The sequence below is a fragment of the Bos mutus genome, chromosome 10 (genome assembly GCF_027580195.1).
Source record: "Bos mutus isolate GX-2022 chromosome 10, NWIPB_WYAK_1.1, whole genome shotgun sequence".
Taxonomy (NCBI): Eukaryota; Metazoa; Chordata; class Mammalia; order Artiodactyla; family Bovidae; genus Bos; species Bos mutus.
Window position 1 is genome coordinate 19,752,398 of NC_091626.1, and position 27,851 is coordinate 19,780,248.

The following is a 27,851-nucleotide window of genomic DNA, read 5'->3' on the forward strand; positions in this document are numbered from 1 at the left end:
TTTGTACTTGCTGAATCCTAAGTTATTTCTTGCCTCTATCTTTGCTCGTGTTGTACTACCTCTTCTTAATCCAGTAATTTAGACTTATCCTTCAGAAGTCAGCCGAGGATCCTGGGAAGATGTTAGCGGCATAGACTCCCCTCCCCTTATATACAGTAAAAGGCCTTTGGATAACTTCTACCTCTACAGTCAGTATGTAGAACATTTTTATGACCCTTAAAAGGAGAAAACTTTTCTGTAAATATCCCCTACATCTAATCCTAGGTAATTACTGACCTATCTGCTTTCTGTAGAAAATACAGATTAAATTTGTATTTTCTAGAGTTTCACATAATCAGAATCATATAATACGAACTCTTAGGCATCTGGCTTTTTTTACTTAGTATGTTTTTGAGATTCACCCATGTTATTGTAGCTCATTCTCTCTTATTGCATAGTTTTATTCCATCTTATGAATATTCTATAGATTATCCAATTAAGTGTTCCTGGACATTTGAGTTGTTTCTAATTTGAGGCTTTTATGAATAAAGCTATCATGAACATTACTGCACAAGTTTCCTTTTTTTTTTTTTTTAGTGTATAAGGTTTTGTGTAGATATGTATTTTCTTTTTCCCTGGGAAAATTCCTAAGAGTGAAATTGCTGGATAGTATGGTAAGTATGTTTTATACTTTATAAGGAACTGCCAAATTGTTTTCCAAAGTAGTTGTGTACCAGTATAAACTGGCCAGTAATGCATGAGTATTCCAGCTGCTTCTTATCCTAGGCAACACTTGGTATTGTTAATCTTTTTAATTTTAGCTTACCTGTTGGGTTTGTGATGGTATGTCATTGTGATTTTAATTGACATTTCTCTGATAATGAATGTTGAGTATATTTTAAGGTGTTTATTAGCCATTAATACCTCCTCTTTTGTATTGGGATGATCAAAAGGTAACACTTCATTTGTTATCTTTTTATCAGTTTTACCTTTTACCTATTGAGTTGTCAGAAGTTTTTTTTTTTAATTAATTTTTTTGGAGTATAGTTGCTTTACAGTGTGTGTTAGTTTCTACTGTACAGCAGAATGAACCAACCATAGGTATACATGTATCTGCTCCCTGCTGGACTTCCTTCCCATCCAGGCCCCCACAGAAGATTAGGTAGAGCTCCCTGTGCTAGACAGTCTGTTCTCACTGGTTATTTTATACAGAGTATCAGTAGTGCATATGTGTTAAGTCTCAATCTCCCAGTTCTTCCCACCCCCTCCTCCCCCTTGATATCCATATATTTGTTCTCTACGTCTGTGTCTCTGTTTCTGCTTTGCAAATAAGATCATCTATACCATTTTCTCGGAGAAGGCAATGGCACCCCACTCCAGTACTCTTGTCTGGAAAATCCCATGGACAGAGGAGCCTGGTAGGCTGCAGTCCATGGGGCAGCTAAGAGTCGGACACGACTGAGCGACTTCACTTTCACTTTTCACTTTCATGCATTGGAAAAGGAAATGGCAACCCACTCCAATGTTCTTGCCTGGAGAATCCCAGGGACGGGAAGCCTGGTGGGCTGCTGTCTGTGGGGTCTCACAGAGTCGGACACGACTGAAGCGACTTAGCAGCAGCAGCAGCATACCATTTTCTAGATTTGACATATATGTGTTAATATATATTTGTTTTTCTCTTTCTGGCTTACTTCACTCTGTATGACACTTTCTAGGTTCCTTCATGTCTCTACAAATAGCCCAGTTTCATACCATTTTATGGCTGAGTAATATCCCAGTGTCTGTATGTATCCTCTGCTGATGGACATGTAGGCTGCTTCCATGTCCTGGCTACTGTGAACAGTGCTGCTGTGAAAACTGGGGTGTAGGTGTCTTTTTGAATTATGGTTTTTCTCTGGATATTCTGTCAGAGGTTTTTAAAATATATATATTCTGAATTTCAAGACCTTTATTTGATGTATGTACTGTGAACATTTTCTCCCATACTATGGCTTACTTTTTGGCTTACTTTTTCATCTTCTTAATATTGTCTTTGGAAGAGCTAAAGATTTAAATTTTTCAGTTCAGTTTATGAAATGCTGCCTCATGGTTCATACTTTCTGTGTCCTATAAAAGAAATCTTTGCCTGTCATTTATTTATTAGGCCTGAATTTATTTTCAGTTAATTTTTTAAAATGGTGTGAGCTAAGGGTCAAGGGTTTTTTCCCCCATATGAATAATTTTGTTGTCCCAATACCACTTTTTTTTTTTTCCCCAGAAGTGAGGTTCCTGGATCATATGGGAGTTCTATTTTTAATTTTTTGGTTTTTTTGAATTTATTTATTTTCATTTGTTTAAAAGACTGTACTTTCTTCATTGAACTAATGTAGTACTTTTATTGAAATCAATTGCCCGTGTATGTGAGGGTCTGTTTCTGGAGTCTGCTCTGTGACATGACATGCCTGTTCTTATGCCAAAGCCATACTGTCTTGGTTACCCTAATTTTGTACTGCTCTTGAAAGTAGTTGTGTAAATCTTTCAATTCTGCCATTTTCCAGCTTATTCTAGGTCTTTTGCGTGTTCATGTGAATTTTAGAGTCAGATCTATAAATTTCTACAAGGTTTTACCTGGCATTTCCTCGAGTCTGTATGTCACCTTGGAGAGAGTTAAATCTTAACACTGTCATAATCTAGTCTAAGAAAAGGTATATCCCTCCCTTTGTTTAGGGCTGACTTCATTTGTTACCTTTTTATCAAGTATCACAGTCCTGCACTCCCTGCTTTCCATCGTCTGACCACAGTTGTTGCCAGTAGTTTGTCCAGCTTTCTAGTTGTTTATGACAGAAGTATAATTTTTGACTCTCATATTCCTTCTTGGCCAGAAATGGCATCATAGCTTTTGAATCTTCTCAAAGTGTTAGTCGCTTAGTTGTGTCCAACTCTTTGTGACCCCATGGACTGTGTAGCCCACCAGGCTCTTCTGTCCGTGGCGTTTTCCAGGCAAGAATACTAGAGTGGGTAGCCATTCCCTTCTCCAGGGGAATCTTCCCGACCCAGGGATCGAACCTAGGTCTCCTGCGTTGCAAGCAGATTATTTACCACCTGAACCACCATGGAAGCCCTGAATCTTCTCAGATCTCTCCATAAAAATGAATGAAATAGGAAGACAAAGCCAGTTACCATGCATGACATCTACAACACAACCAGAAGATGAGGCATTTCTTTGACCCTCAGAATATGAGTATATGAGGCTAAATCACAGACAGCTGAAGACCTGTGTGATTTCATCTTCCGTACAGGAAGAAACAAGGAATCAGCTGAGCTTCTGCTGCCTTGAGATTAGTAAAGGCTTTTCAGAATTCAGAAGTCAACTTGAGAAGGTTCTCACTAACCAAAGAGGATCAATAACTTCAATGGATTGAAACAGCAAATACATTTTAATTTGTGAGTTTCAAATGATAATTCAAAAAAAATACCTCATTGTCATCATTGGAGTGTACTAGGGAAGCGAAGTGAAGTCGCTCAGTCGCGTCCGACTCTTTGCGACCCCATGGCCTGCAGCCTACCAGGCTCCTCCATCCATGGGATTTTCCAGGCAAGAGTACTGGAGTGGGGTGCCATTGCCTTCTCCAGGGGATCTTCCTGACACAGGGTTTGAACCCAGGTCTCCCACGTTGTGGGTAGACGCTTTACTGTCTGAGTCACCAGGGAAGTACTAGGGAACCACCTCATTATTTTGAAAGCTGGCAAATATAAGAAAAAAATCAAGCATTTATCCTGTTTCCTATTTTTACCTAAAGAAACAAAGTAGTTGATGAAACACTTTCTCTTTATAGATGTATTTTAGCTCATAAATGAAGAATGAATGAGGGGCTTCCCTGGTGGTCCAGTGGTTAAGAATTTGCCTTGCAGTGGAGGGGAACACCGGTTTGACCCCTGGTCCTGAAGGATCCCACATGCCATGAGGCAACTGAGCCTGTGTGCAACAACTCCTGAGCCTGTGCACCCTAGAGCCTGTGTTCTGCACCAAGAGGAGCCACCGCAGTGAGAAGCCCGCACACTGCAACCAGAGAGTAGCCCCGCTCACTGCAACTAGAGAAAGCCTGCACGTAGCCACCAAGACCCCGCACAGCCAAAACCAAAAATAAAGATATTTTAAAAAGAAAAAAAAAGAATGAAAAAACTAAAACATTGTTTTGCCACCACTGATGAAATCAGTGGGTCTTGGCAGAAATGATCAATGGCTGCTAACTTCACCAAAAAAGGCCAAAAAGACATTTCTATGGAATCACTCATGACCACGTAGGAAGTAGGTACAAAATCTAAGGGAAAATATCAAACCTGAACTGATCAAGCTTCTTGATCTGATTACCAGTCTATAATTATGAGACAGAGGTATATACTAAAAAACAATAAGGATACAATTACAAAAGTTAGCAAGGATAACTCTAGAGTAGGGATCAGCAAAGTATGGCCCATGGGACAGACCTGCCTCACTGCCTGTTTTTTTTTGTGTGTAAGACTTGTGAGATAACAGTTTCTACATTATGTAACTGGTTGGAAAAAAACAATAATATTGTGCAAGATGTGAAAATTATATGAAATTCAAATCCCATGTCCACAAATAAAGTTTTGTTGAAACACCGTCATGCTCATCAGCTGTGGCTGTTCTCATGCTACAGAGGGCAGCCGTGGACGTAAATACTTGTAACAGAGACTACAGATTCCACAAAACCTAAAATATTTACTCACTGGCCCTTTACAGTAAGAAAAATAAAACAACCCGGCTGATCTCTCATTTAGAGGATTAATGACCCAGTTTCTTCAAAAAAAAGAAAAGTAAGGAGAAAAAAGAGATGAAAGAAAGAATCAGTAGTTTACCAGACTTACAAGACATATTAATCGTCATAGTATGTAGATCATAATTGGACCCCTATTCAAAAAAAATGAAGCAGTGTAAAATAAAGTCAGAAACATGAATAGTGATAAAGACATGTGATGATATTACAGAGCTGTGAAATAAGATTGACCATATTATGAAAATTGTGACTGGAAGATGGGTGCGTGGTGGTTTATTATACTGTTTTCTGTACTGTCATAAATGTTGGAAAATCTATTTTGCAAACTTAAAAATAAATTATTTCAAAATATAAGTCTCTTAAGAATCGCTTAAGGGGTTATCTCCTCTGGACCTTATCATCTAAGGCCTCTTCTCTGTGCTTCTGCAGAAACATGAACTTGCCGCGTCTGTTTTGGCTATTCCTGCTGAATGGTTCGTTGATTGATTTCCTCAAACTGTTGGTCCCTGGGGGTGGGGGCCATGTGTTATTTGACTTTGAATCGTAGAATCTGGTACGTAACTGGCACGTTAGACCCTTAATAAATATTTTTGGAACAAATTGTGACTTTTCACGGCATATTGTGATTTCTAGATGTTAAATATTCTAAAATGTGGTCTTTGTTTTGTTGACATTATTCATTAATATTTATTTATCTTACTCCTTCAAAACAGCCTGTATTTCAGCATAAAGCCAAATTGTTTAAATACCTCTTACAAATCAGGAAAATATAACTTTAAATTGAGGCAGGTTATTGAATGGGTGTGTTAGTTTGAACTGAGATAGGTGTTTATCTTCATGGTAAGTGTGGTGTAGTTCTTTCCAAGTAAGACAACTATTTCTTCTCCAAGTACAATATTGTGTATTTCTAAATGTAGTGAAAAAAGTCCATATTCAAATCTGAGATCAAAATCTATCCTTATACCAACTATAAATTATTTTTTTGGTACTTTTTTGTTCTTTATTTGCTTAATAAATAGCTATTGGTTGTGATTATTGACATTTTAAGATTAAAAAATCCAATTATTTTGCTTGCTTTCTTCATTCTGCACATCACCTTCATATTTTGTAGCAGCTTCTTTATCATGGATATTTTCTTTCCTGCTTTCAGTGTAATTTGAACCTCACAAACCCTGAGCTCCAAGGAAAGTGAGTCAGAAAAACAATCATGATGGTTAAGTCAGAGTCTCCTTTTCAAATAAGTCACCTGGCACCTCAGTGCTTCACATTCATGGTACCTTTTGGTACCCTGGGCTTGGGCACTCACTTGTATTGTGAATTGTCAAATGCTTAGTCATCAAGTTATTTTTGTAACCGTATTCTCCTGTGCTCTTTTCCTCTCAGTCAGGATATTTGTAGCAAATGTGAGGACTTTCTCTTGTTATTTCCATAAAAGTTAAATGCTGTATTTTCTTTCCGCCCTTATAATCATATCTACCATGGAGTCGCTAAGAGTCGGACAGGACTGAGCAACTTCACTTTCACTTTTCACTTTCATGCATTGGAGAAGGAAATGGCAGCCCACTCCAGTGTTCTTGCCTGGAGAATCCCAGGGACGGGGGAGCCTAGTGGGCTGCCATCTATGGGGTCACACAGAGTTGGACACGACTGAAGCGACTTAGCAGCAGCAGCGGCAGCAGCATGGTTTTAAAGCTAATTTACCTAGCTAAATGCCAGTGCCCACTATGGTACCCTCTTGACTTGCTTGCTCAAACTAGTAGGTGAAGTCAGACCTGAGAGGTTTCTAAGTTCAGTTCAGTTCAGTTCAGTCGCTCAGTTGTGTCCGACTCTTTGCGACCCCATGAATCACAGCACTCCAGGCCTCCCTGTCCATCACCAACTCCCAGAGATCACTCAGACTCACGTCCATCAAGTCAGTGATGCCATCCAGCCATCTCATCCTCTGTCGTCCCCTTCTCCTCCTGCCCCCAATCCCTCCCAACATCAGAGTCTTTTCCAATGAGTCAACTCTTCGCATGAGGTGGCCAAAGTACTGGAGTTTCAGCTTTAGCATCATTCCTTCCAAAGAAATCCCAGGGCTGATCTCCTTCAGAATGGACTCGTTGGACCTCTTTGCAGTCCAAGGGACTCTCAAGAGTCTTCTCCAACACCACAGTTCAAAAGCATCAATTTTTCGGCACTCAGCCTTCTTCACAGTCCAACTCTCACATCCATACATGACCACTGGAAAAACCATAGCCTTGACTAGACGGACCTTTGTTGGCAAAGTAATGTCTCTGTTTTTTAATATGCTGTCTAGGTTGGTCATAACTTTCCTTCCAAGGAGCAAGCGTATTTTAATTTCATGGCTGCAATCACCATCTGCATTGATTTTGGAGCCCAGAAAAATAAAGTCAGCTACTGTTTCCGCTGTTTCCGCATCTATTTGCCATGAAGTGATGGGACCAGATGCCATGATCTTAGTTTTCTGAATGTTGAGCTTTAAGCCAACTTTTTGACTCTCCACTTTCACTTTCATCAAGAGGCTCTTTAGTTCTTCTTCGCTTTCTGCCGTAAGGGTGGTGTCATCTGCATATCTGAGGTTATTGATATTTCTCCTGGCAATCTTGATTCCAGCTTGTGCTTCATCCAGCCCAGCGTTTCTCATGATGTACCCTGCATATAAGTTAAATAAGCAGGGTGACAGACAATATACAGCCTTGACGTACTCCTTTTCCTGTTTGGAACCAGTCTGTTGTTCCATGTCCAGTTCTAATTGTTGCTTCCTGACCTGCATATAGGTTTCTCAAGAGGCAGGTCAGGTGGTCTGGTATTCTCATCTCTTTCAGAATTTTCCACAGTTTATTGTGATCATTTTGGTTTATCTTTATAATACTTGTAACTCTTACTTATAATGACAGGGACCAAGGAGAACATGGATAACTAAAATCTGGAAATGAAGTTTATAATTTATAATACGTGAAAGTCAAAGCCTGAGGCTCTCTTTATATAAAGTGTGGTGTAACCCCCACCTTGGAGTCGTGTGGTGTTCTGGCCACTGCACCTCAAGGAGACTGCAGAGCTGGACAGCATGAGGGGATGGGTCAAAGTATGATTGGAGGAAATAGGGGGTGTCAGCGATTGGCATTCTTTGATTATTCAACAGATATGCAAGATACAAAGATGAATGTTCTTTGGAGTTTTAGATAAAAGGGGAACTAGAAGGGGAGGGACAGAATGACAGACAGGTACACAGACATTACCTTGCACAGCACCTCCTGACCGCTGATTTCAGTGCAGATTTTTAGCCCTTGTTTTTATGCTATCCCTGGACATCACCTGACTGCTGACCATTCTTCACTAGAAAGTCTCACTCCTCTAAGCTTCCACACTCCTCTATCCTAGACTCAAGTTCTTGATATTGGCTTCTGTTCTTTTTGTCTTATAATAAATTTGGTATTTCCTAGAGTATTCCACTTCTCTTCCTTCCCATTATCAATTCCAAACCATTTTTCTACCCCAGCACTTGCAGGGCATTTGGCAGACTCATCAGTTAACAGTGGATTCCTTTGGCTGGTGGGGGGACAGCATCCCAGGCGAGCTCCCTGGGTGAGTGTGATGCATTCTCCCTTCCTTTTGGGCAGCCTCTGTGTCTCTGTTAAACCCTAGCACAGTGGCTGGCCGTAGCAGGAGCTCAGACACGGGGTGTGTTTCAGTAGCAGCAGGTGCCGTGTGCTGCGGGAGCACAGAGCAAGTCACTTACCTGAGAAGGTTAGAAGAGGTGGCACAGAGGAGCCGTCTCCTTCAAGGAGATTCCAAGAGGGGGATTTTCAGAGATAAGGAGATCAACTATTAAAATGTAGGAATGTATGAATGACAAGTGGTTAGGTATACAGACTTCTTTTTACTAAATCCCAAAACATTAGAATGAAAAAGCCCTTTTTGAATCTTGAATAAGATGAAGTGTTTAAAAAAAAAAAGCAAGATGTTCTGCATCATTGGACAGGTAATAAATTTGTGGATCTCATTCCCAAGAAATTACATCGCATGAAATATTTTGTTGATTTTCATGAAATTTCATTCTTTCATTCACTAAAACTTGCTGAATCATCTTCTACGTGTCAAAGATTATAATGAGTGTATTGTTGTTGTCACTGTTTAGTTACTAAGTCATGTCTGATTCTTTGCAACCCCATGGACTGTGACCCTCCAGGCTCCTCTGTCCATGGGATTCTCCAGGCAGGAATACTGGAGTGGGTTGCCATTTTCTTCTCCAGGGGATCTTCCCGACCCAGGGATTGAACACAAGTCTCCTGCCTTGGCAGGCATATTCTTTACCACTGAGCCACCAAGGTTGCCCATTGTATGAATAATAGTAAGTAGAACAAACGTAGCCCCTGCCTGTCTGGGCTAATAGTCTAGTGAAAAAATAGATGTCGAACAATCAACACACACACACACAAACTGATAAATGCTATGAAAGAAACAGTACGGTGCTATTGGAAAGCGTCCTAGGGTGGCCCAGCCGAGATTTGGGTTAGGGTGAAGTGAACAGTGGTTAGAGGTTAACTAGGTAAAAAGTCAGGGAGAGGAAGCAGAGGGAAGAGGTGTGTGAAGTTCTGTGGAAGGGTGGTTTGGCTAAGCGGAAGAGTAAGAGCCATAAAATGGCTCATCTCAAAGGTGTTGTCAGGGAGGAAGGCCATACCTGTTCCGGCACAGCCACTCCAGAGTCCTGGACTGAGGGGCTGCAGGAGCTAATCTAGTGACATTTGCTAAACATTGTGATAGTTCCCAAGGATTCAAGGGGTAATAAGACACATTCTAGAACCTGCCTTGCACTGCCTAGGGATTCCTCCTCATTCTTATCAGGGACAAAGAAATGTAACTAATTACAATATAGCATGGTAAGTACAAGATCCTGAGAGAGCATAGAATTCTGAGAGGTCAGCCAGCTTTGCCTTGTGGGGTTTGGTTGGGATAAAGTGGGGTTTTGAAAGACCAGTGAAAAAGGAAGGCCACTTCAGGAACAAGCTCTACAACAAAATCAGTGCGTGAGGAGCAGCCTGATGCAGCAGGGACGGTGTACGCTGGGAGGGTGGTGGGATGAGAAGGCTGTTTGGAGATTGGCTCTCCGAGACCTGGGCACTGACTGGTGTTGAGGGAGCAGTGAGGAAAGGAGCCCAGTGGGATGCCAGGTTGATCACTCAGGGTGGTGGCTGACTGGGATGTGTGATGCCATACGTGGAGGCAGCCGCATATGGGAATGGCAGTGTCTGTGGAGAAAACTCCCAGTCTGGCCGAGCTGACATGGAGGGATGTGTGAGCTAGCCAAGTGAAGTCTCTGGGGACCCACAGTGGCCTAGAGGTAGGAAGTCAGAGGACTAGAGGAAGTCAGGCCAGGGCCAGGGCCCGCTCATTTATTTTCTAATAAACTTTTTATTCTAGAATAGCTTTGGATTTGCAGAATAGTTGTAAAGATAGTACAGAGTTCCCATAGATGGATTTATTTAGGTCCTGCTTTCTTCTCTTCCTTGAGTTTATGCCATATTGGAATGGGAATTCTTGTTTACCCAAATATTCCCACATGCATGCATATGAGGCTTAATGTGGTTGAAAAATCAAAACAGTATAAAAAGATAAATAGTAAAAAATCTCACTTCAACCTCTGCCCCGGCCGTACTGTTCACTCTCACTCCCTACAGATAATGATTTGTATTAGTCTCTTGTGTACTCATCCTTCCAGTTTGTAAAATGTTATTGTTATTGTTCAGTCGCTAAGCTGTGACTGACTCTTTTGCGTTCCCGTGGATGGTAGCTCGCCAGCCTTCGCTGCCCCTGGAGTTTTCCAGGTACGAATACTGCAGTAGGTTGCCACTTCCTTCTCCCTGACTGAGGGATCAGATCCAGACTCCTGCAGGCAGGCAGATTCTTTACCACTGAGTCACCAGGGAAGCCCTTTTAAAATGTAAATGCACGCAAATAATAAGAGTATACCTTGTATGTTCCCTCCTTTCCTTATACAAAGATATCACATCATGAACACTGTTCTGTAGCTTGCTTTCCAGCAGAACAGTGTACCTCACAGATCAACACATAAAGACTGGGAAGGGAGCTGTAAGCCATCTGTGGCTACTGAACACTTGAAATGTGACTGGTGCAACTGAAAAACAGAATTTTAACTTTTATTTAAAATTTAAGTTTAAAAATTAAAGCACTGTAAAATATTATCCCACTAAACTCTGTTGATTTGGTAGGACTGCATTTCACGTTAACCATTTAAAATACAGCATCTCAGCTGAGCTGTGGTATAAGTGTGAATCCCACTGTTGCTGCTGCTACTGCTAAGTTGTTTCGGTCGTGTCCGACTCTGTGCGACCCCACTGGATTTCAGAGACTTAGTACCAAAAAAAAAGAGAACATAAACTATCTTAATAATGTTTTACAGTGTTTGATCATGTTTTGATATATTAGTCGCTCAGTCATGTCTGACTCTTTTATGACCCCATGAACTGTAGCCCACCAGGCTCCTCTGTCCATGGGATTCTCCAAGCCAAGAGTACTGGAGTAGGTTGCCACTTCCTACTGTATTTTGATGTATTAAATTAAATACTAAAATTTTACCAGTTTATTTATGCCTTTAAAATGTAGCTAGTAGTTTAAAATTACATAAGTGGTTCAAATTATACTTCTACTGGACAGCACTGATGTAGGACATCATGTTTTTTACAGTTGTTTAGTATCTCATTGCATAGAGTGTCATACTTTATTTAACCAGTCCACTGTTGATGTATACTTGAGTTGTTTCCAATCTTTTACCATTAAAAATATGGAGATGCTTAACCCCATCCATGCATCACTTCGTATGTGCAAGTTGATCTGTGAAGGGAATCCTCAGTCCAGCAGAGGTTGCTGAGTTGAAGAGTAAAAGCATCCATAGTTCTGATAACACCATGTTGCCCTCCATAAGGCTGTACCAGTTTGCACTCCTCCTAGCAATGCGTGTGTGCACGTTTCCCACATACTTCCATTTTAAACAGCAGTTTCTACATGTTGGGGTAATAATGAATATGTTTCTTTTTGCTGCTTCTGAGAGAGTTTTAAAAAGAAATCACAAACGGTTTGCCTGACTTGTTTTTTCATTAAAAAAAAAAGACTCCTATTAATAATAGAATTCTTAGAATCAACATTTTAGAATGGTCTTTTTTTTTCTCCTTTAAAAAAAAAAAGTCAAGGAATTAACCCACAGTTTTCCTGAACAAAAAATTTCTTTGCAGGTTGTAGCTTTCATCATATTCAAATCTAGGAAGAGAGATTTGATGAGAGTTCAGAAAACTTTTTTATAAAGAGCTGTGGACCTCCCACGTCCCTCCAGCGCCCCCTCTGGCTGTGGTGGACCAACACCGTGAGGCAGATGCAGTTGCTCGATTCTGTACGCTGTCAGTTTATCCCGTCCCGAGTGAGTTGTTAGTACTAAACGCTAAGCACTTCTCGTGAGCGGCCACAGTCAACATTATTAGTAAGCTACAGAAAAGTCTATCTTTACACCTTTAGGATCCAGCAGTTGTCCCTCCCTTGAGATTTATGTGCCCTCCCTCTACTGCTCTCTCTGCCTTTTTTTTTTTTTTTTCAGATTGAAATGAAGAACTAGACATTCAGCATCCCAAACCAAACTGCTTCCATTTTTCCATACATAGGAATCTGAAAATAAGATTCTCATGAAGAGAAATCTCACTATATAGTTGGGGATATGGCAGATAACTTAATGAGTTAGTATAATGGAAACCTTTGGCTTCCAGGAATTATAAACTTGTATTTTGCCAAATCCTAGAGGCGTAACATTGTATTTTATAGCAAATATCTTTAATGGTTTGTTGATTTTCAATATGAAAAGGTTAAGAAAAGCAATACAGGCTGAGACTGTTAATGTTGATCATGACTCAGGAAGAGGACTGAGATACTGGGACTCATTGGAAGGGCCATCCTTGGCAGTTGATATTGAGTCATTTCTATTGTGCTTAAGTTATAGAATAACTAGATAGATAACTTTCTAATAGGAAGGAGCGGTATCACAGCTATTCTTTATGTCTCTTCTGCTTCTGTTGCTAATTTTGCTTAATTGTTTCAGGAGGGGTTTTCACTCATTGGTAGCAAGAACTGGTTGAAGATTGTAAGACGCATGGATTGTCTGTTGTTTGGAACAACCATAAAGGTAAGATTCTGTGTGGCCAACTGTTTTTAAGCAACTGTTCATACACTTCTCATCTGCTAAGTGAGTACTGGAGTGGGTGCAGGAGCTTCTCTTTGCAGGTGAAATGGTACTGGGAAGAACACATTTGTTTAAGAAAGGTTTGCATTCTGAGCAAAACATGAAACAAGGACTATCGAGAGGCAGAAGCATGGTTCATAAGGGGATGTTGCTGAAGAACCAGGGCTGTGATTGATCTGTCAATACCTGCCTGACAGAGCTCTGCGACCATTCTCCATCTCCCAGCACAAATTGGGAGAAGGTGGGGTTACATCATTGTTTGTCTTGCTATTTAGATTTCAAAGGGGGTGTGCTTTCAAATGCTTCACTGAATGTCTTTTCATTTTTCTCTCTTTAATACTAAATAATAAAATTCCTTTTTATTTGCTTACTTGGCTGTATTAAACATAAAGAATGATCCTTATGAAAGCAACATGAAAACTAATCACCTGTATTATTTTCTTTCAGAAATAACTGTAAAAACCAATCTGTTAACATTCACTGACTAGATAATAACTGAAGTTCAGGTAAAAGATCCTAATTTTTATTGGGCTCATAGACTGAGAGTTGAAAGAGGTCTTCAAGAGCACCAGCCACTCCAGAGGATCCCCAGAGAATTCAGAGGGTCCATGAACTGCATGGATTTTCACTGACCTTTAACTGAAATTTATAATTTCGTTCAACGATGCCTGTTGGCATCAGACCACATTTGCACCAGTAGAAATCAAATGTCTTCATATCACTTTTTAGCTGTTTCAGAAATCTTCAATGTCATTTATGCTCATCACACCCCAGTGTTATGGTGGTGGTTAGTCCTGCTGCTGGATCTTTTTATTGAGTATATTAATAAGGAAGCATACATCTTATTAGAGTATAAATTAGTGTTAATAGTGTGATACATTAAGTATACTTCAGTATAATTGGTTTCCTTTGAACTTATATATTTTATGTGATTAAAAACATTTTTCTGAGTAGGGGTCCTCTGGCTTCATCTGACGGCCAAAGGGGTCCGAAGCACGTACTCAAAACACGCAGGAGCCCGTTTTCATTTTACGTGAGGGGACTGAATGCAACATAGGCCAGTAGCCAACTAGCTGTCAGAAAACTGGACCCCGCGTTGGTCTCCTATCGATGGTGTCATGTTGAATGAATGTATGTGTCTTCTAAAAAGCTATATTATGCCACGTGTCTGATATTTGAGTTTTAATTTTTTTGTTATTAATTTTTAAAAAAAAAACTGTAAAGGGGAAAATAATTTGACTGCTCAAAAATAATCATTATTAACATTTTAAAGTTTTTACTAGGCATATATATCGTATCAGTAAGAATAATGTTCAGATGCATGTGACCAAAAATCGAGGTGTAATGGCCCCACCCCACAAAATAAAGGGTTATTTTTTTCACTAAATAGAAAAGCCAGAAGCAGGCAGTTGCTGGCAGTTGGCTCAGCAGCTCTGCTGTGCCAGAGTCAACGCCTTTGCAGCTCCCTTGGCCTTGCCTTCACATTTTCAAAATGGCTACTAGAGCTGTCGTATTTCATTCGTGGGAAACCAGCTTCATCTATCCCTTTTATAAGGAAAGCATAGACTTCCCTGTAAGGCGCTCTACCTCCCATGGTCCCTGAAAGATGTCTGCTTCTGTCTCAGGGACCAGAACAGCGTAATGTGGTCATCCCGATCTGCCAAGATTAGCCAATGAATGTTTGGCTTTTCCAGCCTCTGGTATGGATTGCCTCATGGCAGTGAACAGTGTCTGCCATATAGATAATTTATAATTTGGGGATTGTGGTATACAGAGGGCTTTGTATCCTGCTTTCCTCACTTAACATTGTATCTGGAACATTATACCAAGGCATTTCTTAGTCTTTGAAACATGATTTTCCGTGACTACCTAGTATTTGTATTGTTTGGGTGCACCATGAATCGGTTAACAAATTCCTGATTTTTCACTATTGTAAAAATGTTTTGATTTTCATTAGGATTTATTTACAGAGTTTTTGAGATAAAAGTACTAGAAGTATGAATGTGTATTTCGTAAATGTGCCCTCCAAATAGGTTGTTCCTGTTTCTACAGCACTGACATCTGTAAAAATGCCTATTTGTCCAAATCCTCTCCAACAGGGTGATATAATTTAAATTTAAAAACTAATTTCTAATTTGATAAGCAAAAATGAGCATCTTCCTTTAATTTTCATTTCTTTGGTAACTACTGAGAATGAATATTTTTTTGTGTGTTTGTTAGCCAACCATCTGTATTTCTTCTGTGAATCACCGTCTACTGCTTTTGCCTAATTTTTCTCTTCAAAGTCTTTACTCTCTGTGTATAGAGATTACATGTTAAATGCATGTATTTTGTGTAGTTATATAATTTGAAAAGTGATTATTGATGTATATACCATATACTTTATATGTAGATTTTTAAATATTCAAGTTTAGGATCCTTTTGCCTGTTGTTATTGGAATGGTATTCTTTATCCAAAGATATTTCTAGCTGCCTAGTACTAGATTTTTTCTGAATTATTTTAAATTTAGCCTCCTTACTAAACTGCTATTAGCTCTGGTAATTTAATTTCTAGGAAAGTAATTTTATAATCTGCAAACAATGATAATTTTCTTCCCATACTTTTCTCACCTTACTGGATTATCTAGACCTTCCAGAACACTGTAATTTGACAGTTACACAGTCATCCTTGACATCTTGCTGACTTGAATGGGAACAAGTGTGTAGACATTAAGAACATTTCTGGCTGTTGACTGGATATTCTTTACCATGTTAGGGAGATACTCCTTCAACTATAGTTTATTTACTAAAACTTTTATCAGGATTACATATTAAATTTTAACTCCTATCAAAATCATTATTTGTTTCACTTTTTTTAATCCTTTGATATATTAATACTGAGCCAACACACTGTGATTTTTGCCTTATTTGGCAAAGGGTACACAACTTTTTTGTTTCTTGACTTGGATAACTTGTAGTTAAACAAGTATTGCAAAACAAACATTTTTCTGTAAATTGATAAATAGAAATATTTAGAAATAAAATGTTTGTTCCTTTAACAGAAATTTAACATAACTTAAATTCAAGGGGCAATAAAGATGATGTTTCTTTTCTCTTTGGCTGAAATAAGTAGATTGTAAAAGATCTGCCTACTTGTAACATGGGCTTCTTTTTTTTTCAGTAATTGTAATCAAAATGATCTTGGCTGATTGGCTAACAGTCGACATGTAATTCCTTATGTGAAAAGACTGATTCAAAGGAATAATTGTAAACCACTGTTGTGACTCACCTCCAATAACTCACTGAAGAATATTTTCATGGTTTTCTCTGGCCTCAGCCTTAAGTATCACCCCTTGGTTTCAAAGCAAAGGATCAAAGAAAATGTTGAAGTCCTTTTTCCATACTCCCCCACCTCCAATTTCTACTTAGAGGAATTCACTGCTAGTGGTGGGATAAACTGCTCCAGTTGGGGTGCTAGTGATGATGGGGAACTTCTTACAGATCTGGGTGAATCTAAAACCAGCAGGAAGACATGGCCATGTTTGTGAGGATTCTCACATCTCCTCGGCTGTCTTCCTACGTGGTACCGACTGGGCCCATGTCTTCATGTTGCTGATACCCTGTAACATTAGCTACAGAGCCTGCAGCTTAAGATCTCTGCATGGAGATGCCATTCACACTTTGTGAGTCAGTATTTAATGGGCCCAATGCTTCCCAGAAGGTGAAGCCTCATTTTCTTGTGTGTACATGAAGATTAGTGTATAGAGACAAACACTAATCCTTAACGTTTGTTTCTTCAAGAAATTTTCTATTAGTTGTAAGAACTTGAAATTAAGTATTTTGAAGGAGAGTGGGAACACTTTAACATATAAGTCACCACTTTTGTTGTTGTTCTTCAGTCACTAAGTTGTGTCCAACTCTTTGTGACCCCATGGACGTCAGGCTTCCCTGTCCTTTACTATCTCCTGGAGTTTGCCCAAACTCATGTCCATTGAGTTGATGCCATCCAACTATCTATCTCATCCTCTTTCACACCCTTTTCCTCATGCCCTCAATCTTTCCTAGCATTAGGGTCTTTTCCAGTGAGTTGGCTCTTTTCATCAGGTGGCCAAAGTATTGAGATTCAGCTTCAACATCAGCCCTTCAAATGAATATTCAGGGTTGATTTCCTCTAGGATTGATGGTTTGATCTGCTTGCTATCCAAGGGACTCATAAGAGTCTCCCCCAGCACCACAGTTCGAAAGCATCAATTTTTTGGTGCTCAGCATTCTTTATGGCCCAACTCTCACATCTGTACATGACTATTGGAAAAACCATAGCTTCAACTATGTGGGCCTGTGTCGGCAAAGTGATGTCTGATGTCTCTACTTTTTAATACACTGTCTAGTTCTGTCATAGCTTTTCCTCCAAGGAACAAGCATCTTTTAACTTCATGGCTGCAGTCACCATCTGCAGTGATTTTGGAACCCAAGAAAATTAAGTCTATCACTGTTTGCATTTTTTCTGCACCTGTTTGCTGTGAAGTGATGGGACTGGGTGCCATGATCCTCGTTTTTTGAATGTTGAGTTTCAAGCCAGCTTTTTTGCTCTCCTCTCTCACCTTCAAGTGGCTCTTTAGTTCCTCTTTGCTTTCTGCCATTAAGGTGGTGTCATCTGCATATCTGAGATTATTGATATTTCTCCTGGAAATCTTGATTCCAGCTTGTGATTCATTCAGCCCAGTATTTCACATGATGTACTCTGCATATAAGTTAAATAAGCAGGGTGATAATATACAGCCTTGGCGTACTCCTTTCCCTATTTTGAACCAGCTGTTCCATGTCTGGTTCTAACTGTTGCCTCTTGACCTGTGTACAGGTTTCTCAGGAGGCAGGCAACGTGGTCTGGTATTCCCAACTCTTTCAGAATTTTCCACAGTTTGATTCCACAGTCAACAGCTTTAGTGTAGTCAATGAAGCAGATGTTTTTCTGGAATTAGCTTGCTTTTTCTATGACGCAGTGGATGTTGGCAATTTGATCTCTGGTTCTTCTGCCTTTTCTACATCCAGCTTGTACATCTGGGAGTTCTTGGTTCAAATACTGCTGAAGCCAGACTTGAAGGATTTTGAGCATTACCTTGCTAGCATGGGAAATGAGCACAATTGTGCAGTGGTTTGAACATTCTTTGGCACAGCCCTTCTTATGATTGGAATGAAAACTGACCTTTTCCAGTCCTGTGGCCATTGCTCACTTTTCCAAATTTGCTAGCATATTGAATGCAGCAGTTTCACAGCATCATCTTTTAGTATTGGAAATAGCTCAGCAGGAATTCCATCACTTCCATTAGCTTTATTCATAATAATGCTTCCTAAGCCCCACTTGACTTCACATTCCAGGAAGTCTGGCTCTAGGTGAATGACCACACCATCATGGTTATCTGGGTCATTAAGGCCTTTTTTTTGGTACAGTTCTGTGTGTTCTTGCCACCTCTCTTAATATCTTCTGCTTCTATTAGGTCCATACCATTTCTGTCCTTTATTGTGCCCATCTTTGCAGGAAATGTTCCCTTGGTAACTCTATAATTTTCTTGAAGGCACTTAAAATATAGTAATTTGGGGGATTCCCTGGCTTCCCAGTAGTTAGGACTCTGTGCTTTCACTGCTGAGGGCCCAGGTTTAATCCCTGGCTGGGAAACTAAAGATCTCACAAGCCATGTGGCACGGCCAGTAGTTTCCTTAGATGATAGACACCAGAGACAGTCTATTTGGGACAGTTCGTGGCTATTATATATGCATAAAAGACTTTCATTTCACAACAAAGAGCTCTTTCTGACTTTTAATTCTGGCATAAAAAGAAATCGCCTCAAGATTTTCAACCTAGGAGTCCTTTGGTTAACCAAGTGGCAGGTTTTCTGTCGTGGTATTTTGATGCTGAGGATGTGGGATGAAGATGTAGCTCAATTTTAGATTTCTCCTGATGTGCCTTGGCTTTATCTTGGGTCCACATGTATTGAGGTGGTATTTCTGGTTTCAGATGATAAGCTCAAATTCTGTCTAAGAATTTTATAGAAGGAACATGGAGCAAATCATCAGTTAGGCTGTCAGACATACAACTTTCCCTGTCATTTCCTGGAACTACATTCCAAAGAAACACTAGCTGTCCAAACTCATTGTTGTGTACACTCACATAGATAGGTAGATACCTCTAGACAAGTGGTCTGAGATTTTTGCCCTGCTTATATACTTAATAATTATCTGTTCCTTTATATAGTTTTCATCTAGTGATGAGGTGCAATTTTTTATGTGATTACTCTCAAAAGGTTAATTACAGAATCATCATGGAAATGGCTGATACAAAGGTGCTACATATAGATGTCCCATTTGTACAGTCTCAACTAGTGAGAGGTGGAAATAGCTAATTAATTGTAAACAAGAAAGCTCAGTTTCACGTAAGATTCATAGAATTACCAAAAACTGAATGTGGAGTTCTCTCATCAGTTCTTTCCCTTTCCTTCCGGGGGTTAGCTTTCGAAGACTCTTGATAATTTGGGGATTATTCATCCAAGAGAAAAATGACTAAGGAAATGAATAGGCAATACTCAAAAATATTCATATTTTTTCATTGTTGGAGGGGGCAATGATAATGGATTAACCTTTATACTCAGGGGAAGAAAGTTAATGAATTTAAAAATGAAGAGAACCCAAGAGAGGCAGAAAAGGGGCAGCAGTGTCTGTGGACATGGCGCCTTACCACTACCTAGCCATGCCCAGTTTTCTATATCCTAAAGATACGGCTTTGTTTGATGGTTTTATCTAGAAATTTAAATCATGTAAATTGTGAACAAGAAAATCAAGGATTTCTGCTTATAGAAACTTTCAGGATTTTGTTAACTACAGTTAGAAACATTTTCCAGTTAGCAATGTGATTTGTGTATTTAAAAAATACAAAATGCTATTACTATGTTAGCATCCGAATTTCTTTGCAGAAGAAATTGAATAAAGGTACACAATACACATCACCTATTTGGGGTGGCTTTTGGGTAAGCTGCGTCTTCTAAAACTAGACAAGATATCAGACTAGAAAAAAGGCAACTACTTCTGTTAAAATAAGAGGTTTATTGTTGTTATTGTTACAATTTAGTTCTATTTTTAAACTTACAGTAAAATAAATTTGATGTGGTTGCCACACTTAAAAATTTTAATTGCATCTCTCCCACATTTGCTGGTTTGCCAGGGGATATAAATCATACAGCTAATTAAAGGCAGCATGTGATTGATTTGTCTGTGTGATTTGTAGGTAAGTCTGGCCTCTTTAAGGATAAAAGGGCACTGCAAATTAATGAGATACACTGGCTGTCAGCATTTGCCTGTCCCCAGATCCCGTTTTGTTTTTCAGATTCACTGGCTTGTTTAATGTGGTATCTATCTGGCTAGCTCTTCTATATACTCAGGTTTGGAAAATTTTGTTCAGCCAGGACTGTTAGCTTCACTGATTCTCCACCTAAGCAATTAGACGGTATGCAATCTTTGTTCCAAAGTAAGATAAAACGTGGATCTTTTACTGCAGTCAGTATAGTGACCTTCCTAGTCTTTATGATGGGCTTTTCCATTTTTTGCTGATGTCAGTCCCTTGAAGGAAATGAATATATTATGAGGCACAGCTCCCAAAAGGGAAAAGAAAACTAATTATTGGCTTTTCTATGCCCACATCAACAATCTAGGGTAACTGCTCCCTTATTGACACGCCTTCCCCTGCAAACAAAGGGAAGACCCCACAGTAAATAAAAGTAAAGTGATATGACGAGGGTTGCTGAGGATAACTTTTGATTTGTCACACAGAACAAGAGTCGTATGTTCCGGGTACAGTTTAGTGGAGGCTCCAGAGAGCAGGCACTGGAACACTGCTACAGCTGCGTGCAGAACCTAGCCCAGTACATCACCGTCCAGGTACCCGACGGAATCAGCCAGGAGTTCAGGCCAAGTCCTGGCCAAGGGAAGGGCTGTGTGCAGAGCATCCCACCACAGCATGGCGTAAGTAGGCAAGTAGGTGGATGAGAAACCTGAGAAGGTAATGCTCTGGGGGGGCCAAAATCACAGTGGAATTTGCCGAGTCCACCACATTTGTAGCTTAAAGATATCTAATGTTGAGTGACTTACTTGTATTGACATATATATATAATTATGGTATTAGTTTCAGGTATACAATATAGTGATTTGATATTTTTATACATTACAAAATGATCACAACATCTAGTTACCATCTGTCACCACACAAAAGCATTACAGTATTATTGACTGTATTCCCTGTGCTGTACATTATATCCCTATGACTCTTTTTTTTTTTTAAGACTTATTTATTGTTGGCTGCACTGGGTCTTCATTGCCGTGCGGGCTTTTGTTTTCTCTGGTTGCAGGGAGTGGGGGCTGCTCTAGTTGCAGCGTGTGGGCCTCTCACTGCAGTAGCTTCTCTTGTTGCAGAGCACAGCCTCTAGGCGCGTGGGCTTCAGTAGTTGTGGCACATGGGCTTAGCTGCTCCACCGCATGTGGGATCCCAGTCCAGGGACCGAACCCATGTCCCTTGAATTGGCAGAGGGGGGTTCTTAACCACTGGACCACTGGGGAAGCCCATTCATTTGTAACTGGAAGTTCGTGCTCCATAATCTCATTCACCCAGTTTGCCTATCCCCCCAGGTCTGCAGCCATGTTTGTTCTCTGTGTTTATGAGTCATTTTATATTTGTTTTTAGATACTACACATTTTATTGTGTATATATTGGGTGGGCCAAAAAGTTCATGCAGGTTTTTCTGTAACATCATAGGGAAAAACCCAAACGAACTTTTTGGCCCACCCTATATATATACACACACACCTCATTTTTGTATATATTCCAGTGTGTGTGTGTGTATACATATACACACACATACCTCATCTTTATCCGGTCATTTATTGACAGACACTTAGTTGTTTCTATAGCTTGGCCACTGTAAACAATGCTGCAGTAAACATAAGGGGGAAATATCTTTTTGAATTAGTTTTTTTTTTTTTTTTTTTTTATTTTTTTTTAATCTTCCAATTTTATTTTATTTTTAAACTTTACATAATTGTATTAGTTTTGCCAAATATCAAAATGAATCCGCCACAGGTATACATGTGTTCCCCATCCCAACCCTCCTCCTCCTCCTCCCCCCCATACCATCCCTCTGGGCCGTCCCAGTGCACCAGCCCCAAGCATCCAGCATCATGCATCGAACCTGGACTGGCAACTCGTTTCCTACATGATATTTTACATGTTTCATTGCCATTCTCCCAAATCTTCCCACCCTCTCCCTCTCCCACAGAGTCCATAAGACTGTTCTATACATCAGTGTCTCTTTTGCTGTCTCGTACACGGGTTATTGTTACCATCTTTCTAAATTCCATATATGTGTGTTAGTATACTGTATTTATGTTTTTTCCTTCTGGCTTACTTCACTCTGTATAATAGGCTCCAGTTTCATCCACCTCATTAGAACTGATTCAAACGTATTCTTTTTAATGGCTGAGTAATACTCCATTGTGTATATGTACCACAGCTTTCTTATCCATTCATCTGCTGATGGACATCTAGGTTGCTTCCATGTCTTGGCTATTATAAACAGTGCTGCGATGAACATTGGGGTACACGTGTCTCTTTCCCTTCTGGTTTCCTCAGTGTGTATGCCCAGCAGTGGGGTTGCTGGATCATAAGGCAGTTCTATTTCCAGTTTTTTAAGGAATCTCACACTGTTCTCCATAGTGGCTGTACTAGTTTGCATTCCCACCAACAGTGTAAGAGGGTTCCCTTTTCTCCACACCCTCTCCAGCATTTATTATTTGTAGACTTTTGGATCGCAGCCATTCTGACTGGTGTGAAATGGTACCTCATAGTGGTTTTGATTTGCATTTCTCTGATAATGAGTGATGTTGAGCATCTTTTCATGTGTTTGTTAGCCATCTGTATGTCTTTTTGGAAAAATGTCTATTTAGTTCTTTGGCCCATTTTTTGATTGGGTCGTTTATTTTTCTGGAGTTGAGCTGTAGGAGTTGCTTGTATATTTTTGAGATTAGTTGTTTGTCGGTTGCTTCATTTGCTATTATTTTCTCCCATTCTGAAGGCTGTCTTTTCACCTTGCTAATAGTTTCCTTTGATGTGCAGAAGCTTTTAAGGTTAATTAGGTCCCATTTGTTTATTTTTGCTTTTATTTCCAATATTCTGGGAGGTGGGTCATAGAGGATCCTGCTGTGATGTATGTCGGAGAGTGTTTTGCCTATGTTCTCCTCTAGGAGTTTTATAGTTTCTGGTCTTACGTTTAGATCTTTAATCCATTTTGAGTTTATTTTTGTGTATGGTGTTAGAAAGTGGTCCAGTTTCATTCTTTTACAAGTGGTTGACCAGATTTCCCAGCACCACTTGTTAAAGAGATTGTCTTTAATCCATTGTATATTCTTGCCTCCTTTGTCGAAGATAAGGTGTCCATATGTGCGTGGATTTATCTCTGGGCTTTCTATTTTATTCCATTGATCAATATTTCTGTCTTTGTGCCAGTACCATACTGTCTTGATAACTGTGGCTTTGTAGTAGAGCCTGAAGTCAGGTAGGTTGATTCCTCCAGTTCCATTCTTCTTTCTCAAGATCGCTTTGGCTATTCGAGGTTTTTGTATTTCCATACAAATTGTGAAATTATTTGTTCTAGCTCTGTGAAGAATACTGTTGGTAGCTTGATAGGGATTGCGTTGAATCTATAAATTGCTTTGGGTAGTATACTCATTTTCACTATATTGATTCTTCCAATCCATGAACATGGTATATTTCTCCATCTATTAGTGTCCTCTTTGATTTCTTTCACCAGTGTTTTATAGTTTTCTATATATAGGTCTTTAGTTTCTTTAGGTAGATATATTCCTAAATATTTTATTCTTTCCGTTGCCATGGTGAATGGAATTGTTTCCTTAATTTCTCTTTCTGTTTTCTCATTATTAGTGTATAGGAATGCCAGGGATTTCTGTGTGTTGATTTTATATCCTGCAACTTTACTGTAGTCATTGATTATTTCTAGTAATTTTCTGGTGGACTCTTTAGGGTTTTCTATGTAGAGGATCATGTCATCTGCAAATAGTGAGAGTTTTACTTCTTCTTTTCCAATTTGGATTCCTTTTATTTCTTTTTCTGCTCTGATTGCTGTGGCCAAAACTTCCAAAACTATGTTGAATAGTAATGGTGAAAGTGGGCACCCTTGTCTTTTTCCTGACTTTAGAGGAAATGCTTTCAATTTTTCACCATTAAGGATAATGTTTGCAGTGGGTTTGTCATATATAGCTTTTATTATGTTGAGGTATGTTCCTTCTATTCCTGCTTTCTGGAGAGTTTTTATCATAAATGGATGTTGAATTTTGTCAAAGGCTTTCTCTGCATCTATTGAGATAATCATATGGTTTTTATTTTTCAATTTGTTAATGTGGTGTATTACATTGATTGATTTGCGGATATTGAAGAATCCTTGCATCCCTGGGATAAAGCCCACTTGATCATGGTGTATGATCTTTTAATGTGTTGTTGGATTCTGATTGCTAGAATTTTGTTAAGGATTTTTGCATCTATGTTCATCAGTGATATTGGCCTGTAGTTTTCTTTTTTTGTGGGATCTTTGTCAGGTTTTGGTATTAGGGTGATGGTGGCCTCATAGAATGAGTTTGGAAGTTTACCTTCCTCTGCAATTTTCTGGAAGAGTTTGAGCAGGATAGGTGTTAGCTCTTCTCTAAATTTTGGTAGAATTCAGCTGTGAAGCCATCTGGACGGGGCTTTTGTTTGCTGGAAGATTTTTGATTACAGTTTCAATTTCCATGCTTGTGATGGGTCTGTTAAGATTTTCTATTTCTTCCTGGTCCAGTTTTGGAAAGTTGTACTTTTCTAAGAATTTGTCCATTTCTTCCACGTTGTCCATTTTATTGGCATATAATTGTTGATAGTAGTCTCTTATGATCCTTTGTATTTCTGTGTTGTCTGTTGTGATCTCTCCATTTTCGTTTCTAATTTTGTTGATTTGATTTTTCTCCTTTGTTTCTTGATGAGTCTGGCTAATGGTTTGTCAATTTTATTTATCCTTTCAAAGAACCAGCTTTTGGTTTTGTTGATTTTTGCTATGGTCTCTTTTGTTTCTTTTGCATTTATTTCTGCTCTAATTTTTAAGATTTCTTTCCTTCTACTAACCCTGGGGTTCTTCATTTCTTCCTTTTCTAGTTGCTTTAGGTGTAGAGTTAGGTTATTTATTTGACTTTTTTCTTGTTTCTTGAGGTGTGCCTGTATTGCTATGAACTTTCCCCTTAGGACTGCTTTTACCGTGTCCCACAGGTTTTGGGTTGTTGTGTTTTCATTTTCATTCGTTTCTATGCAAATTTTTATTTCTTTTTGATTTCTTCTGTGGTTTGTTGGTTATTCAGCAGCGTGTTGTTCAGCCTCCATATGTTGGAATTTTTAATAGTTTTTCTCCTGTAATTGAGATCTAATCTTATTGCATTGTGGTCAGAAAAGATGCTTGGAATGATTTCTATTTTTTTGAATTTACCAAGGCTAGCTTTATGGCCCAGGATGTGATCTATCCTGGAGAAGGTTCCATGTGCGCTTGAGAAAAAGGTGAAATTCATTGTTTTGGGATGAAATGACCTATAGATATCAATTAGGTCTAACTGGTCTATTGTATCGTTTAAAGTTTGTGTTTCCTTGTTAATTTTCTGTTTAGTTGATCTATCCATAGGTGTAAGTGGGGTATTAAAGTCTCCCACTATTATTGTGTTATTGTTAATTTCTCCTTTCATACTTGTTAGCATTTGTCTTACGTACTGTGGTGCTCCTGTGTTGGGTGCATATATATTTATAATTGTTATATCTTCTTCTTGGATTGATCCTTTGATCATTATGTAGTGACCTTCTTTGTCTCTTTTCACAGCCTTTGTTTTAAAGTCTATTTTATCTGATATGAGTATTGCTACTCCTGCTTTCTTTTGGTCCCTATTTGCATGAAAAATCTTTTTCCAGCCCTTCACTTTCAGTCTGTATGTGTCCCCTGTTTTGAGGTGGGTCTCTTGTAGACAACATATGTAGGGGTCTTGTTTTTGTATCCATTCAGCCAGTCTTTGTCTTTTTGGTTGGGGCATTCAACCCATTTACATTTAAGGTAATTACTGATAAGTATGTTCCCGTTGCCATTTACTTTATTGTTTTGGGTTGAGTTTATACACCATTTTTGTGTTTCCTGTCTAGAGAATATCCTTTAGTATTTGTTGGAGAGCTGGTTTGGTGGTGCAGAATTCTCTCAGCTTTTGCTTGTCTGAAAAGCTTTTGATTTCTCCTTCATACTTGAATGAGATCCTTGCTGGGTACAATAATCTGGGCTGTAGGTTATTTTCTTTCACCATTTTAAGTATGTCTTGCCATTCCCTCCTGGCTTGAAGAGTTTCTATTGAAAGATCAGCTGTTATCCTTATGGGAATTCCCTTGTGTGTTATTTGTTGTTTTTCCCTTGCTGCTTTTAATATTTGTTCTTTGTGTTTGATCTTTGTTAATTTGATTAATATGTGTCTTGGGGTGTTTCTCCTGGGTTTATCCTGTTTGGTACTCTCTGGGTTTCTTGGACTTGGTGATTATTTCCTTCCCTATTTTAGGAAGTTTTCCACTATTATCTCCTCAAGTATTTTCTCATGGTCTTTCTTTTGTCTTCTTCTTCTGGAACCCCTATGATTGAATGTTGTAGCGTTTAATATTGTCCTGGAGGTCTCTGAGATTGTCCTCATTTCTTTTAATTCGTTTTTCTTTTATCCTCTCTGATTCATTTATTTCTACCATTCTATCTTCTAATTCACTAATCCTGTCTTCTGCCTCTGTTATTCTACTATTTGTTGCCTCCAGAGTGTTTTTAATTTCACTTATTGCATTATTCATTATATATTGACTCTTTTTATTTCTTCTAGGTCCTTGTTAAACCTTTCTTGCATCTTCTCAATCCTTGTCTCCAGGCTATTTATCTGTGATTCCATTTTAGTTTCAAGATTTTGGATCAATTTCACTATCATTATTCGGAATTCTTTATCAGGTAGATTCCCTATCTCTTCCTCTTTTGTTTGGTTTGGTGGGCATTTATCCTGTTCCTTTATCTGCTGAGTATTCCTCTGTCTCTTCATCTTGTTTAAATTGCTGAGTTTGGGGTGTCCTTTCTGTATTCTGGCAGTTTGTGGAGTTCTCTTTATTATGGCGTTTCCTCACTGTGTGTGGGTTTGTACAGGTGGCTTGTCAAGGTTTCCTGGTTAGGGAAGCTTGTGTCGGTGTTCTGGTGGGTGGAGCTGTATTTCTTCTCTCTCCTTTCGAAGAGTTGGGTTGCTTTTCTGGGTGCCTGATGTCCTCTGCCGGCATTCAGAAGTTGTTTTGTGGAATTTACTCGACGTTTAAATGCTCTTTTGATGAATTTGTGGGGGAGAAAGTGTTCTCCCCATCCTACTCCTCCGCCATCTTGGCTCCTCCCTTAGTTTTTGTTTTCTTTGGATAAATACCCAGAAGTGGAACTACTAGATCATATGATAATTGTTTTTAATTTTTAGAGAAAGCACCATACTGTTTTCCATAGTAGGAACCAATTTACATTGCCACCAGCAGTGCATAAGGGTCCCTTTTCTCCACATCCTCACCAATACTTACTTCTTGTCTTTCTGATGACAGCCATTCTGACAGTTGTGAGGTACTATTTTGTGGTTTGATTTGCAGTTCCTTGATGATGAGTGATGCTGAGCATCTTTTCATTTGCCTCAGGAAAGGGCAACAAAAGCAAAAAATAAACAAAATGGGACTAAATCCAACTAAAAAGCTTTGCATAGTAAAGAAAATC

The 27,851-nt window shown here is 39.1% G+C and overlaps 1 protein-coding gene across 1 annotated transcript in view; it reads left to right on the top strand.

Moving 5' to 3' along the window:
• REC114 (REC114 meiotic recombination protein) overlaps positions 1–27,851 on the top strand; it is a 118,681-nt gene that overhangs the window by 82,141 nt on the left and 8,689 nt on the right. Inside the window, exons 3-4 of the mRNA XM_070377405.1 lie at positions 12,862–12,945; positions 20,800–20,991. Coding sequence (XP_070233506.1) covers positions 12,862–12,945; positions 20,800–20,991 — 276 coding nt within the window. The remainder of the gene's footprint in view (positions 1–12,861; positions 12,946–20,799; positions 20,992–27,851) is intronic.